General features: G+C 36.8%; 1 protein-coding gene across 6 annotated transcripts in view; it reads right to left on the bottom strand.

Moving 5' to 3' along the window:
* Window positions 1–13,591, bottom strand: part of CARMIL1 (capping protein regulator and myosin 1 linker 1) — a 332,859-nt gene that overhangs the window by 108,640 nt on the left and 210,628 nt on the right. For all 6 annotated transcript variants that reach the window (XM_060189278.1, XM_060189277.1, XM_016189509.2 and 3 more), the window contains exons 16-17: window positions 12,194–12,298; window positions 8,305–8,374 (exon numbers count right to left, since the gene is read on the bottom strand). In XM_060189278.1, the coding sequence (XP_060045261.1) occupies window positions 8,305–8,374; window positions 12,194–12,298 (175 nt within the window). The remainder of the gene's footprint in view (window positions 1–8,304; window positions 8,375–12,193; window positions 12,299–13,591) is intronic.

Consider the following 13,591-nt stretch of genomic DNA (forward strand, 5'->3'; position numbering starts at 1 on the left):
ATCATCTTTCTCCCTAATTCCCTTTCCCCTATCAATTTCTCTCTGTCTAATCAAACATAGGAAAAACATACAATAAAATAAAAACAAAGAAAAAAATGAAAAAGAAAAAGTGGGGCAAGAGGCAATATAGAGGATAAAGCATTGGGCTCTTAAGTATCTGGTCCTGAATTAAATTCCAGGCAGTACATGTGCCAGAGTGATGCTGTTTCTAATTAGTAAATAAATAGATTTAAAGAAAGAGGAAGAGGAAGAGGGACAGGAGGAGGTGTGTGGGGGGGGAGCAGGAAGAGGAGACCATCAGGATTACTAGTTGAAAAAAAAAGTCTTCAATCATAAGAATTTTCTTAGCTTCTGATTATTTTGAAATCTAGTAAATCCATCATAAGATACAAATACTAACCAGTCACTGTTTTATATCTTCTACAAATTTAAAGGTAGAATTCCCTGTTCAAGTGGCAGAAAAACTAAAGAGGAAAATGACAACAAGCTTTGCATATTGATAACCTTAGGAAAAACCTACCCCTAAATATTCTACTAAAATGACATGAAATGTCACTATTACAAATAAGTAGTAAATAATTGAGGGTGATTTTTAAAAAATTATCTGTAAAAATTTCATGGAGCCCCAGAAGAAAAAGATGCCATTAAATAATGTTGTTGAGGTTGGTTTATAGAAAAAAGAAAAGCAAATTATTATTTTTATTTCATCACCTAACTTAATTCAAAGTAAAAAACAAACCATAAAACCCAGTATTCTTTTGCCTGAGCCTGAAATCTGATATGCAGGTGGATCCTAATTATTGTCTGGGGAGATGATGTCATGGCTGGGTAAAGGACCAGAAAGCTGGATCAGGGAAGAGAGTAGCTCCCTAATATGGGAAAAGGGTATAAATATTGTTGATTGTAAACCCCATCGATTTGATGTGATCTGGCAGGCTCAGGCAAAACAAACAAACAAACAAAAATTAGTAAACTAGTATAGTCACAGGACCTTTGGAATATAATTAAAATATGCCTACTAGCTATCTACAAAATGGAGGATCCCCCCAACTCTTCATCTGCACTATTCCAGCCTTTAGGTCCATGATTGTTCAACAATTTGTTTGGCTTTGTATGTTAACTCTCTTTTAGCCACTAGGTTCCAGAGGCTAGAATGATGCCTACCAGACTTCCCTGGACAGACAACCCCACCGATATGTCCTGAAGCTCTGCTTCCCCAGAGCCCTTCCCCACTAGGGAAAGAGAGAGTCAGGCTGGGAGTATGGATTGACCTGTCAATCCCCATGTTCAGCGGGGAAGCAATTACAGAAGCCAGACCTTCAACCTTCTGCATCCCACAATGACCTAGGGTCCATACTCCCAGAGGGTTAAAGAATAGGAAAGATGGGGCCGGGTGGTGGCGCACCTGGTTGAGCACACATGCTACAGTGGAAGAGGACCCAGGTTCGAGCCCCCAGTTCCCACCTGCAGGGGGGAAGCTTTGCAAGTGATAAAGCAGGTCTGCAGGTGTTTCTCTGTCTCTTTCCCTCTCTAGCTTCCTTCCTCCTCTCAATTTCTGGCTGTCTCTATCCAATAAATAAAGATGATAAAGAAAATTAAAAAAAAAATAGGAAAGCTATCAAGGGAGGGGATACGATACAGAGTTCTGGTGGTGGGAACTGTGTGAAGTTGTACCCCTCTTATCCTATGGTTTAGTCAATGTTTCATTTTTATAAATAAAAAATTTAAAAAAAAACTCCAATATTCTATAGCTGTTCTGTGAACCAAAAAGCACATTTTGAAAGATGAGTTTTTTTTTTTCATTCAGTATCTGAGTTCCTACTATGTGCAAAACATCCTGCAGGATACAAAGTTTTGCAAGTTTTGATCCCTCGGCTCAAAAATTTATTAAGAAGAGAAAAAGAAAGCTATCAATTATTAGGAAATCTACTACATACAAGGAACATAGTATTTTCTTTATTCACTTAAGAAAAATAAAACCTTTTTTGAACCATCTCTCCAACCTAGAAGTAAGAATTTTATGATACCCTGAACCTAAACCTGCCAATACCTTTTGCTGTCTGCATGAAAAACAGAGCTATGTACAGAATTTTGAGATTTCCCTTTATTCCAGAGATTTCTGTTGATGTGTTTAAGTTTGTCTTTCCTACTTTTTAAGATGACAGTAGATTACTGTGAGATGCCTAATGTGAATTCAAATGTCACAAATGAAGGCAAATGTCACACAAAGAACCTGCAGCAGGCTGTCTACACGCTTCAGAGAAATCAGTGCCAATTAATGGCACAATGAAAGGGCAAGGAACTATTATCAGAGATAATCAGTTTCATTTCACTACAGTTTATTTTTTTGTTACAAGTTCTCCAGCCACAAATCCATCTTTAAATCTTTTGTAGCACCTGATACTCCAACAGAGTGCAAATTTTTCTATTTGCTGAGATCAAATTCAATACAGAAAATGACTACAAATATCTCTGAAGCCTTAACAATAACAATTTTGGTCTGTTACACTGAAGGACGTCTCCTCAAGATGACTAAACAGGTCAATCAAAACATGTTACCTTGACATATAGATTATTCTGAGCTAAAGTCAATCCAGGATTTACAGGCTGAAGAGAAATGATAGCCATTCTTTTAACTACTTAAAAGAATGAAAATTAAAGGATATTATTCAAACTTAAGATCATATCCAGATAACCCTTCTATCAGAAAACTCTACTCATATGACAAAACAAATATGCACTTACAAAACAGTTGAGTTTTGTCACGTCACCTTCTTGTCATTTTCATACTCTCTCCTTCATGCCAGAAGTCATCTCATTTCTTAGCTCAGGATATATACCTATGTCTCCCTCACTGAAAACAGAATCTTTCTAATTTATATAGACTCCCAATACGTACATAATTAAATGGATTTTTTTTTCTCCTCTCAATCTGTCTGATGTTGTTTTGATGAACTGATTAGTCCAAGAAGAACCTAGACAGGGAGGGGTGAAAGTGTCTCTCTACATTTATACTATTAACAGCAAAAAAATGGTGTTGTATATTTTTTCATATAGTTTTAAAATTTTCTAAGTAATTCAGCTTTAGCACATTGTTTTCTTTTGAAAGTATAGGCTTATGACAGCAAGTTTAAAATAAAAACACTTTTTTTTTTTCTTGTGAGGAGATAGCACAGTGAGTGTAATTGTAGGTGGAGGCCAACGGCTAGAACCCAGGTCCTTGCTCAATGTAATGTTTTCACTCAACCAGACAACCCACTGCCTGGCTTCAATTTATTTACTTTTATTTATTTAAAAAGTAGAATTTCATACTCCCAGAGGGATAAAGAATAGGAAAGCTATCAGGGGAGGGGATGGGATACGAAGTTCTGGTGGTGGGAATTGTGTGGAGTTGTACCCCTCTTATCCTATGGCTTTTGTCAGTGTTTCTTTTTTATAAATAAATTTTTTGGGTGGGAGTCCGGTGGTAGCTCAGAGGGTTAAGCGCATGTGGCGCAAAGCAGAAGGATCCTGGTTCGAGCCCCCGGATCCCCACCGGCAGGGGGGTCGCTTCACAGGTGGTGAAGCAGGTCTGCAGGTGTCTGTCTTTCTCTCCCCCTCTCAGTCTTCCCCTCCTCTCTCCATTTCTCTCTGTCCTATCCAACAACAATGACATCAATAACAACAACAATAACTACAACAATAAAAAAACCAACAAGGGCAACAAAAGGGAATTAATAAAATAAAAAAATAAATTATAAAAAAATAATTTTTTAAGTAAGATTTCTATAAGAAAATCTCTGCTTTCTATTACTAGACAGTAAGAAAATTCCATTTTATATATGGAAAATAAAGGTACTATGTTCAAGTCTATATATATTCTAATACTCTTAACCAATAATGTACCATATGCCACAAAATTAATATTTTCCAACGACTGAACTATATCAATACATCCTAGTTTATTGATTTATAAAAATACTTACACAGTAGCCAAGCTAAGGTATGCCAAAGAGAAAAATATAAATGTCATTAGGAGTAAGTATAAGAAAAGAGAAGCTGAAGTCTATCAACATACAAAGAAAAAAATAGAAAAAAAAAAAACCAAGCATTCTCAACTAAAATTTTCTCAGAAAACAAAATTCAAAAATTTAAGTAAGAAATAACTCATCTTCAGTTACTGTGAGCATTCAATTGAACTTACAGGTTTTTAAATATCTAAAATGACAGGAAATCTACAGCTTTCAACAAACAGTAAAAGCTTTTCTATTACTGTAAATGAAAATCCTTTGAAATGAATTTGCATAATTAGAGCCTGTGTCTGCATGTGTGCATGTAAAACTGGTTTTTAAATTACTCTCATTTGGATCTCACAAGAGGAATATTATTTAAAAGAAAGATCAAATACTAATGAGATTGAATCACTGAATAACTTTTTGAAATGTTAAAACTGGGGGTATGGACCGACCAGTCAACGCCCATGTTCAGCGGGGAAGCAATTACAGAAGCCAGACCTTCTACCTTCTGCAACCCTCAACGACCCTGGGTCCATGCTCCCAGAGGGATAGAGAATGGGAAAGCTACCATGGGAGGGGGTGGGTTATGGGGATTGGATGGTGGGAATTGTGTGGAGTTGTACCCCTCCTACCTTATGCTTTTGTTCACTAATCCTTTCTTAAATAAAAAATTTAAAAATAAAAAAAATAAAATAAAAAAAATTGCACTTTTTTTCAAGAGGAAAATATTCTCTCACACAAGGAAGGTGAAACATTTCAGATGTTATACTCATGTTCTTGCTTGTTTTTTTTTAACCGGAGCACTGCTCAGCTCTGGCTTATGGTGGTACAGAGGATTGAACCTGGGACTTGGGAGCCTCAGGCATGAGAGTCTCTTTGCATAACCATTATGCTATCTACCCCTGTCCACTTCTTATTCTTATTCTAGCGTTTGCCCCCTGTCCACTACACTCATGCATATAAGTGAATACTTATATCTAATACTTAACTATCCCAAATGTGAAAGAAAACTAAGAAAGACTTACTTCTACAAAAAACTTTTGACTATTTGATTTCCTTCCTCAAGATCATTTGTCATTTTAAAAAGACACATCAAATATAAAAGATTTAAACATAAAATAATACTGAGTTATTAGTTTCTTTTTTTAAATGTATTTATTTATTGGAGTTTCTTTATTTTCTTTAATGGTTACTGTCAACAGTGAAATACAATAGTTTGTACACGCATAACATTTCCACATAACAATACAACCCTCAGTAGGTCCTCATCTGCCATCATCATGTTTCAGGACCTGAACCCTCCCCTCTACCCAGGAGTCTTTTACTTTGATGTAATATGCCAATATTACTTAGTTTCTATAAGGACTTAAAGCTAGAACCATAGCATGAAAGACACAAAAACAGCCAAGTGGTAACAGCTGTATGTGATGTATTCATTCAAATACCCTTACACTGCTGAAACATTTTCTGTTTCACATTCTATGTCCAGTCTGATGTGAAGCTGATATAGTAGGTATATTGCAATAAAGCTAAACACAATCAGTAAACCCTTCTTATCTCAAAGCTAGCTAAATGATTCAAATAGAAAGAATTTGTTTCAGAAGTTTCTACTTACCTCCTGCAATGTCCTATTCATCACAAATTTTTATATCTGATATACTTTTTTTCCTACTCATTATCACCTTGCAATGGATTGTGAATAATGTGCAAAAAAAAATTGCCTTTAAAAGAACTCACACCCATACCTGCAAGCAATCCTCAAGTATATTTAGCCTTTGCATCTTCTCTGAAATATCAGAGATATCTTACTGAAATAGCAGCTAAGCAATTAACCTTGAGGAATTTAGTTCCAACATTTATTTAATCTTATTTTAACACATTAAGTGATATAATTTTTAAACACTGACCAGAATACATAGATCCATCACTTCCCTTACTATAAATAAACATGAGAGAATTCACATGAATCCTTTCTCATTACTACCAGAAAACCTTCTGAAACAACCTTCTTGGAAATAATGCACATTTCTTTGAGCATTTGCTGACAGCTGAGACCTGCCCTTTGAGGGTGAATTGGAATTAGAGAGTCAGAGGCAAGTCTGGTCATAGAAGGTAATAATGGTTATCTAAAAAATAATGTATGATTTAAAACTGAGGAGACTAGTTCTTCCTGAGAGATTTAAAATAATTCTGAAGAAATTTCTGCTCAACTTTTCTTTTCAGTAAAAGTAGAAAAATTTAAAACTTCTAAATAAAACTTATTTGTTTGTTTGTTTATTTATTTATTTATTTATTTGCAGAGCTCAGCTCTGGGTTATGGTGGTGCTAGTGATTGAACTTGGGACCTTTGGTACCTCAAGCACAGAAGTCTTCTTGCATAAACATTATGTTATCTCTGTAGCCCCTAAATAAAACTTTTTTTAAAAGCAACATAGGCCTGTGCTATGATTCCCGATATTTAAAATAGATTTCTCTTCACCAAACTTCTTCCTAAATATATAGCCTGGCTTGGCATCAGGCCAAATGCAATAACTACAAACTATTATAATCCCCACTCCAGAGGTAGGAAACAAAGGCTGAGAGCAGATAAATAAGTTTGACCAGACAGATGGCTGTCAGATTCAAAGGGACATTTTTTTTTTAATTCCAAAGTACAAGTCCTTTACTATGACACTTGTTTGTCTACTCTGACTTATTTTCTTATTAAATATATTGTATATTGATAATATGTGTGCTAAACTGCTCATTCTATTTTGAGTACTCTAAGACCAAGAGATGGCTCAACATATCAAAGTACAGGACAAGGTGTATCAGAGGTATTAGGTTCAGGTGGTGGAACTACCAGAGGCCACAGCTGAGTTGTACTTTACGGCTCTCAATCTTAAAAGAAATTTGACAGACAAGTGGACAGACACATAAATATCAACAGCAAGCAATCTTTATAGGTACTTCATACTCTAAGAAGCACTTTTCACAATACAAACAAAAGCCTTTCTCAGACCATCCTGTTGGTATGCTTCTAAAAACCCCTTCTGTTTCATTAGTTTAATCCCCCCTGCTTAACACTATTCTATTTACATAACCACTTCATTCTATTTACATAACCTCTGTTAACAAGCACCACCCTCCCTCCAGGGCATTGGTGGTTCAGTGGTAGAATTCTTGCCTGCTCCGCCCCCTCTCCTTGTCATACCCTGATTTTCACCAGTCACTTTTCTCTCTACCCTCTCTGCGTCGCATCCTGTTCCCACCCTACTGGGCTAGTATATTTATAAGGACAAGATTGTTTGTAGTTTTTAGTTTAGCTTAGCTTGGTATAGATTGCGCTGTGTCCTGCATGAATAAAGAGATACTGCGTACAACCCAGCCATGAGTCCTGGGTCGTCTGTTACCCGCCCGTGAAGCCAGCCCAGCGAAAACAACACCAACCCACTGAAAGACGTGCTAAAATTGTCTCCATTTTCTAGATAAAATGAAACTCATCCAAATTTTCATACCTAGTTATAGCTAAACTCATATCACAATCTAGTAGTCTGAGGTAGATATGAAGGAACTTAAACTTGAGCTAAATCCTTGAGGTAGAGGAGGCCTTAGAAAGAGACAGGATATGATAAGTACAGTCTGGAAAGAAAGAACAGTTGGGACAACTGTCCAGGAAAACGAATGAAAATATTTTGACCTCCCAACCTGATTAAGATACTAAGTTTGACATGGTGTGTAAAATCAAACACTTAAGAGGTCAGATGGTTTGAACTCGGTAATTTTACTATCCTCCAAATAATCTAAAAGTTTCAAAATAGAAAAAGTTCAGGCACCCTCTAAAACACTTTTAGTCTCAATTCTTCATGTGATTATCAAGTGTTTGGAAATGCTATATATATGAAGCATCTTGAGTTTTCTATTTTATATCAAAACATTAAAAAGCAAAATAAGTGACATTCTTAAAATCCATGTTAGACTGGCCACTTTTACTCCAAGCAAGCAACATACACTTCTCACAGTGATGATGGCAAAGCTAGTTTATGGCATATCTTCAAGGCTTCATTATAAAGTACTTGAGAAACTAGCAAAAAGAAAGGAAAAAATGGGATTTTGGAAACACCCTTGAATGCTTTTGAAATGCTGTTCTATAGCTGTTTATGGATAAAACACACAATATAGCGCATTAAGAATTTCTATAGTGTGTTTTTCTGCTTCATTTCTACCTTTTGGGATCATGGTTATTGTACTTTTTTCCAGAAAAAAAAGATTCAAAGAAAATTTCCAGTCTATTTATCTATTCCAGTGTATCATTTAAAGATGTTCTTACCTCACAGTTGCTGAGATCAAGAGAAACTCCTTTTAAGTTATGATTACAAGCCAAGCCCAGTAACAGTGCTCTGAGGGAGAAAAAAGTACACATTAGACACAAATTCCACACCACACACTGAAATAGTTGTAAGCTGAAGAATGGCTTTTCTGAATCATAGGTCAAACACCAAGCACCACCTCACTTATTAAAATGCCAACTGTATTTCTGTCTCTTGACAGCAATGAACAAATTGATGCAGCAACATTCTTATATTTGACCAAAAAGTAGGCCCATCATAAATGTAAAACCTGGCAGAATTGCTATTCCAAAGCAAATATATCAACAGGTCACCTAGTTGCACACTGAAATTAATTTGCATTCATCACAGATAAAGTCCCACTTGCTATCTTACAATCTTGTTAATCATTATTAAATCACTAAAAGAAATAAAGTTCCACCTGCACCTAGAGAACACCTTTAATAAGTACAGAAGATTAGTAAGCAGTTGTTACTAGAGTAGCAATGTAAAAGTAATTTTCCCTAAGGAATATATTAACAAGATTAGGCTTGGGATCAAGACGGCTAACTTTATTAAAAAACATCTATAGGTGGACTAGGTTAAGTGTCTACTATAGTGGCATTTGACTCCAAGGTTGTTGTCTGGCTACTAGCTGTTGATATCACTGTTCTGAAAAAGGAATCTTCCCAACTACAGAATGACAGAATGAAACTATTCACAAAGATTTCACCTTTAAGAAAACTAAATGAGGGAGTCGGGCGGTGGCGCAGTGGGTTAAGCGCACGTGGCACAAAGCGCAGACCGGCGTAAGGATCCCGGTTCGAGCCCCCGGCTCCCCACCTGCAGGGGAGTCGCTTCACAGGCGGTGAAGCAGGTCTGCAGGTGTCTGTCTTTCTCTCCTCCTCTCTGTCTTCCCCTCCTCTCTACATTTCTCTCTGTCCTATCCAACAACAAAAGCAACGCCAACAACGGCAATAATAACCACAACGAGGCTGCAACAACTAGGGCAACAAAAAGGGGGAAAAATGGCCTCCAGGAGCGGTGGATTCATGGTGCAGGCACCGAGCCCAGCAATAACCCTGGAGGAGGGAAAAAAAAAAAAAAAAAAAAAAAGAAAACTAAATGAATCTACTTTCACAAGTCAGTTCTAGACACTCTAACCTCCTTGATCTGGATTGAAACAAAATTTCCTGTATTCAAACACATCTGTTAAATTACATGGAAAGATCACCTGACCATTACTGAGGTCCTACTAGGAATATAAAGTTGAACACGAAAGGACCCACGCTCTCAACTGAGGGAAATGTGCACAATTTCAATACCAACTACAGAAATGCTGGAGTCTAGAGCAAAGGTATTTCTTAACTAAGGGTAGCCACCTGGTCTCAATATGCTCAATCCCACTCAGTTTTCTATTTCCACTCAAGACAACTCTGTGAAAGGCCATTCCAGAAACAAGGCTCTATGAGGATGGCTGAAACCTTTACTGAGAAGATGCTAATGGTAGTCAGAGACTAAAGTCTGGGTCGTGCACACGACAAAGCAGGTACCTAAGTGAGCTATCTCACCAGCCCCACATCAGATTTTTTTTTTTTTATAATCAACTGGATTTGCAGTTTCTAAGTCAGCCATCGCTTTAGTAAGAGTACTTTGTGAAATACTGTATTCAAGCCTTTCATACTTTCTTCCAAAGAAAGCAAAGAAAAAAGGGAGAATGGAAGGGAGGGATGGAGGAGAGGAGAAAAGAGGAGGGGAGGGGGAGAGAGGAGAGGGGAAGACAATTTGCAAATTAGATGAAGATTAACTTTCTTTTTTTTTTTTAATATTTTATTTTTATTTATTCCCTTTTGTTGCCCTTGTTGTTTTACTGTTGTAGTTATTATTGTTGTTGTCGTTGTTGGATAGGACAGAGAGAAATGGAGAGAGGAGGGGAAGACAGAGAGGAGGAGAGAAAGATAGACACCTGCAGACCTGCTTCACCGCCTGTGAAGCGACTCCCCTGCAGGTGGGGAGCCGGGGTTCGAACCGGGATCCTTATGCCGGTCCTTGTGCTTTGCGCCACCTGCGCTTAACCCGCTGCGCTACAGCCCAACTCCCAAAGATGAACTTTCTAGTAAATAATGGCAGGCACTAATTTTAACATTTCATATAAATTACTGGGAAGATTAATAGGCCTACTGCAGAGAGATCTGTGCATACTTTTCAGTATATCTGACAAAGCACATATTCATAACTACTTGGAAATATTTTCTTTAGGCTCATTAAAAATTTGACTCTATAGACATCTCACATTGAATTTGTGATTACTTCTGGCAATGGTAGACAAAAATGTCAAGGGTTACTAATTACTCTCAAATCTTAACTTAGTTAAAAAGTTTAACTTCACTTGCACTAGGGACATTAACTCATAGCATAGTTGGCTGCCAGGAAAAATACCTATAGACCACCTTTTTCTACCTGGGCAATTCAGAAGATAAAACACTTAAAAATTTTAACTGATGATACAGAGATGCAAATGTTCATGGAAGAGTATTATGAGATTCTCTATGCAAACAGATTAAAACAACCTAAATAAAATAGATATATTCTCAGACTGATCCAGGAGTAAGTACATAGCCTGAACAGGCCAGCCACTAACACAAAAATTGAGTGGTAATTTCTTATTCTTCTTTTAGGATTCCTTCTTCTTCTCCTTCTTCTCCTTCTCCTTCTTCCTCTTCCTCTTCCTCTTCCTTTTCTTCTTTCTTCTTCTTCTCCTTCTTCTTCACTATGGCTTCATTAGTGAATTCTGTAAGACTTTCAAAGAAAAATACCTATCCTTTTCAAATAAGGAATAAGTATAGGCACGGAAATGGAAAACAAGGAACTCTGGTACACTGTTGTTGGGAATGCAAACTGATGAAACTCCTAGGGAGAAAAATGTGGAGAGTCCTTAAATAAAAATACTCAATGATCAAGAATTACTACTCCTAGGCATATATTCAGAGTACATATAATTCAAAGGGCCATATGCACTCTTATGTTCATAGTTGCATTTATAATAGCCAAGGTATAGAAGCAACCTAAATGTCATAAATAAATGAGTGAATAAAGAAGTTATGGAACAAATATTGAATGAATAATACTAGCAATTTAAAAGGATAGTATTGTATATAACAGAACAGAATGGATGGAAATGGAAGTTGGATATGTTTTAGAAAATAAGTAAACAAGTGGGAAGAAACAATAGATAGTATTGTGCTTACATGGAATATCAATAATCAAAGCATAGGAACTTGCAGAAAACCAGCAACCAAACTATCAGACTTTGTGAGAACTCGTGTGGGAGTGGGGAGTGAGATGTGAGGGACAGAGGCAGAACTTTGGTGGTCAGAGTGGTGTAAAACTGTACCCCTAAAAACTTAATATTTTTTGAAAACTAATACAGAGTAACTATATTAGTTAACAATAAATAAACTAATTAGAGAATAAAAATAAAAGCAAGAAAATAAAGCACCTGAAAATTGATTTGGTTACATGTGCACATCTATATAGTTTGATTAATAGTACTTGAGACAAATACTGCTTTAAACACACACACACATGCACATGGATGTACCTGCAATAAACTAAAAAGAGGTTATTATAAAGGCAGTGTTATTTGGAAGTACAACATTTATAAGAGAAGTGACTACTACCAAAGAACAACTTTTCACCTATAGACAAAACAATAATATCAATAGCACAATAGGTACTCACAAAACATTTTTTTTCCTTCATTGCTCCCAAATTAAAAAAAAAAAAAGGTTTAAAAATATGTTTTAGGAGTATGTATCTTGCTTCCATCCCATTTAAAACAATTAACAAAATGATCTTTAAAAGCTTTGGAAAAATTAATTAGCCACTCACTTTAAGGGCTCAGGAGCCAATTTTGTTCCTGAAAGGTTGATCTGCATTAGAGCCAGCGAACTACTAAAAAACTGTTTGAAAGATGGGGGTACTTCTTTTCCTTTCCTGAAAAACAAGATGAATATGATATTAATTGCTACACTTTCATCTTAGCACCCCATTTCCAAACTGAAAAAATTACCATGGGTTATTCACTGTAAAACACTTCATGAAATCAGTTAAATTTTCAGTAGAAATTTAAAAGTAAAAAAAAACAAAACAATTCAGACAAGAGAAGTGAAGACAACTCTTTGAAATCCTTAAAGCAAGTGATGCCTGCTCAATGAAGTTAATCAATTCATTGTGTTTTGCCACTGTATCTTCAGGAATTCAAGCCTCATTATCCCACAGGAACACCATGCATAGCATAGAAGGAAATGCAATGAAGTGAGGGGAGAATGTCTGCTGAGAGCAGTGGAATTATGTGAGAATGAGGTCCAAACAGGCTTATAGACAGACACACACACACACACACACACACACACACACACACACACACACACACACACACACACACTATATGAACAATGTGGTGACCACTTTCTTTGCTCCCCAGATAATATTTTATGCTGCCAAGTTTACCACTGAGAAATACTAAGATTGTGTCTACAGGGGATTTTTATAATACTGTCTACACATAAGAAGTATGTGTACACGGGAGTGGGGCGGTAGTGCAGAGGATTAAGCGCACATTGCACCAAGCGTAAGGACCGGCATAAGGATCCGTGTTGGAGCCCATGGCTCCCCACCTGCAGGGGAGTCACTTCACAGGTGGTGAAGCAGATCTTCAGGTGTCTTTCTCTCCCCATCTCTGTCTTCCCCTCCTCTCTCCATTTCTCTCTGTCCTATCCAAAAACAGCAACAACAACAACAATAATAAACAACAATGATAAAACAAAAGGGGGAAAAATGGTTTCCAGGAGCAGTGGATTCGTGGTGCAGGCACCGAGCCCCGGCAATAACCCTGGAGGTAAAAAAAAAAAAAGTAGTATACACTATAACATACTTCACATAAAATGGCTAGTATTGTTGATAAGCAGATCACTCAGTGGGTTAAAAAAGAAATGCATAACATTCACAGAAAATGTCATTTCCTTCCTGTTGCACAGCATTTACCCTTTATCATTATATTTTCATATGATAAGTTTTTTTTTCTTTGATAGAGACAAAGAAATCGAAAGGGAAGAGGGAGGCAGGAGAATAGAGACAGATAGAAAAGAAAGCTACAGATACTGCTTCACCACTCATGGAGCTTCCTCCTTGCACAGGGGACCAGGAGCTTGAACCCAGGTCCTTGCACATTATAACGTGTATATTCAACTTGGTACACCACCACCCTGCTTCTGAGAAAGGATAATG

This window comes from Erinaceus europaeus, chromosome 4 (genome assembly GCF_950295315.1).
Source record: "Erinaceus europaeus chromosome 4, mEriEur2.1, whole genome shotgun sequence".
Taxonomy (NCBI): Eukaryota; Metazoa; Chordata; class Mammalia; order Eulipotyphla; family Erinaceidae; genus Erinaceus; species Erinaceus europaeus.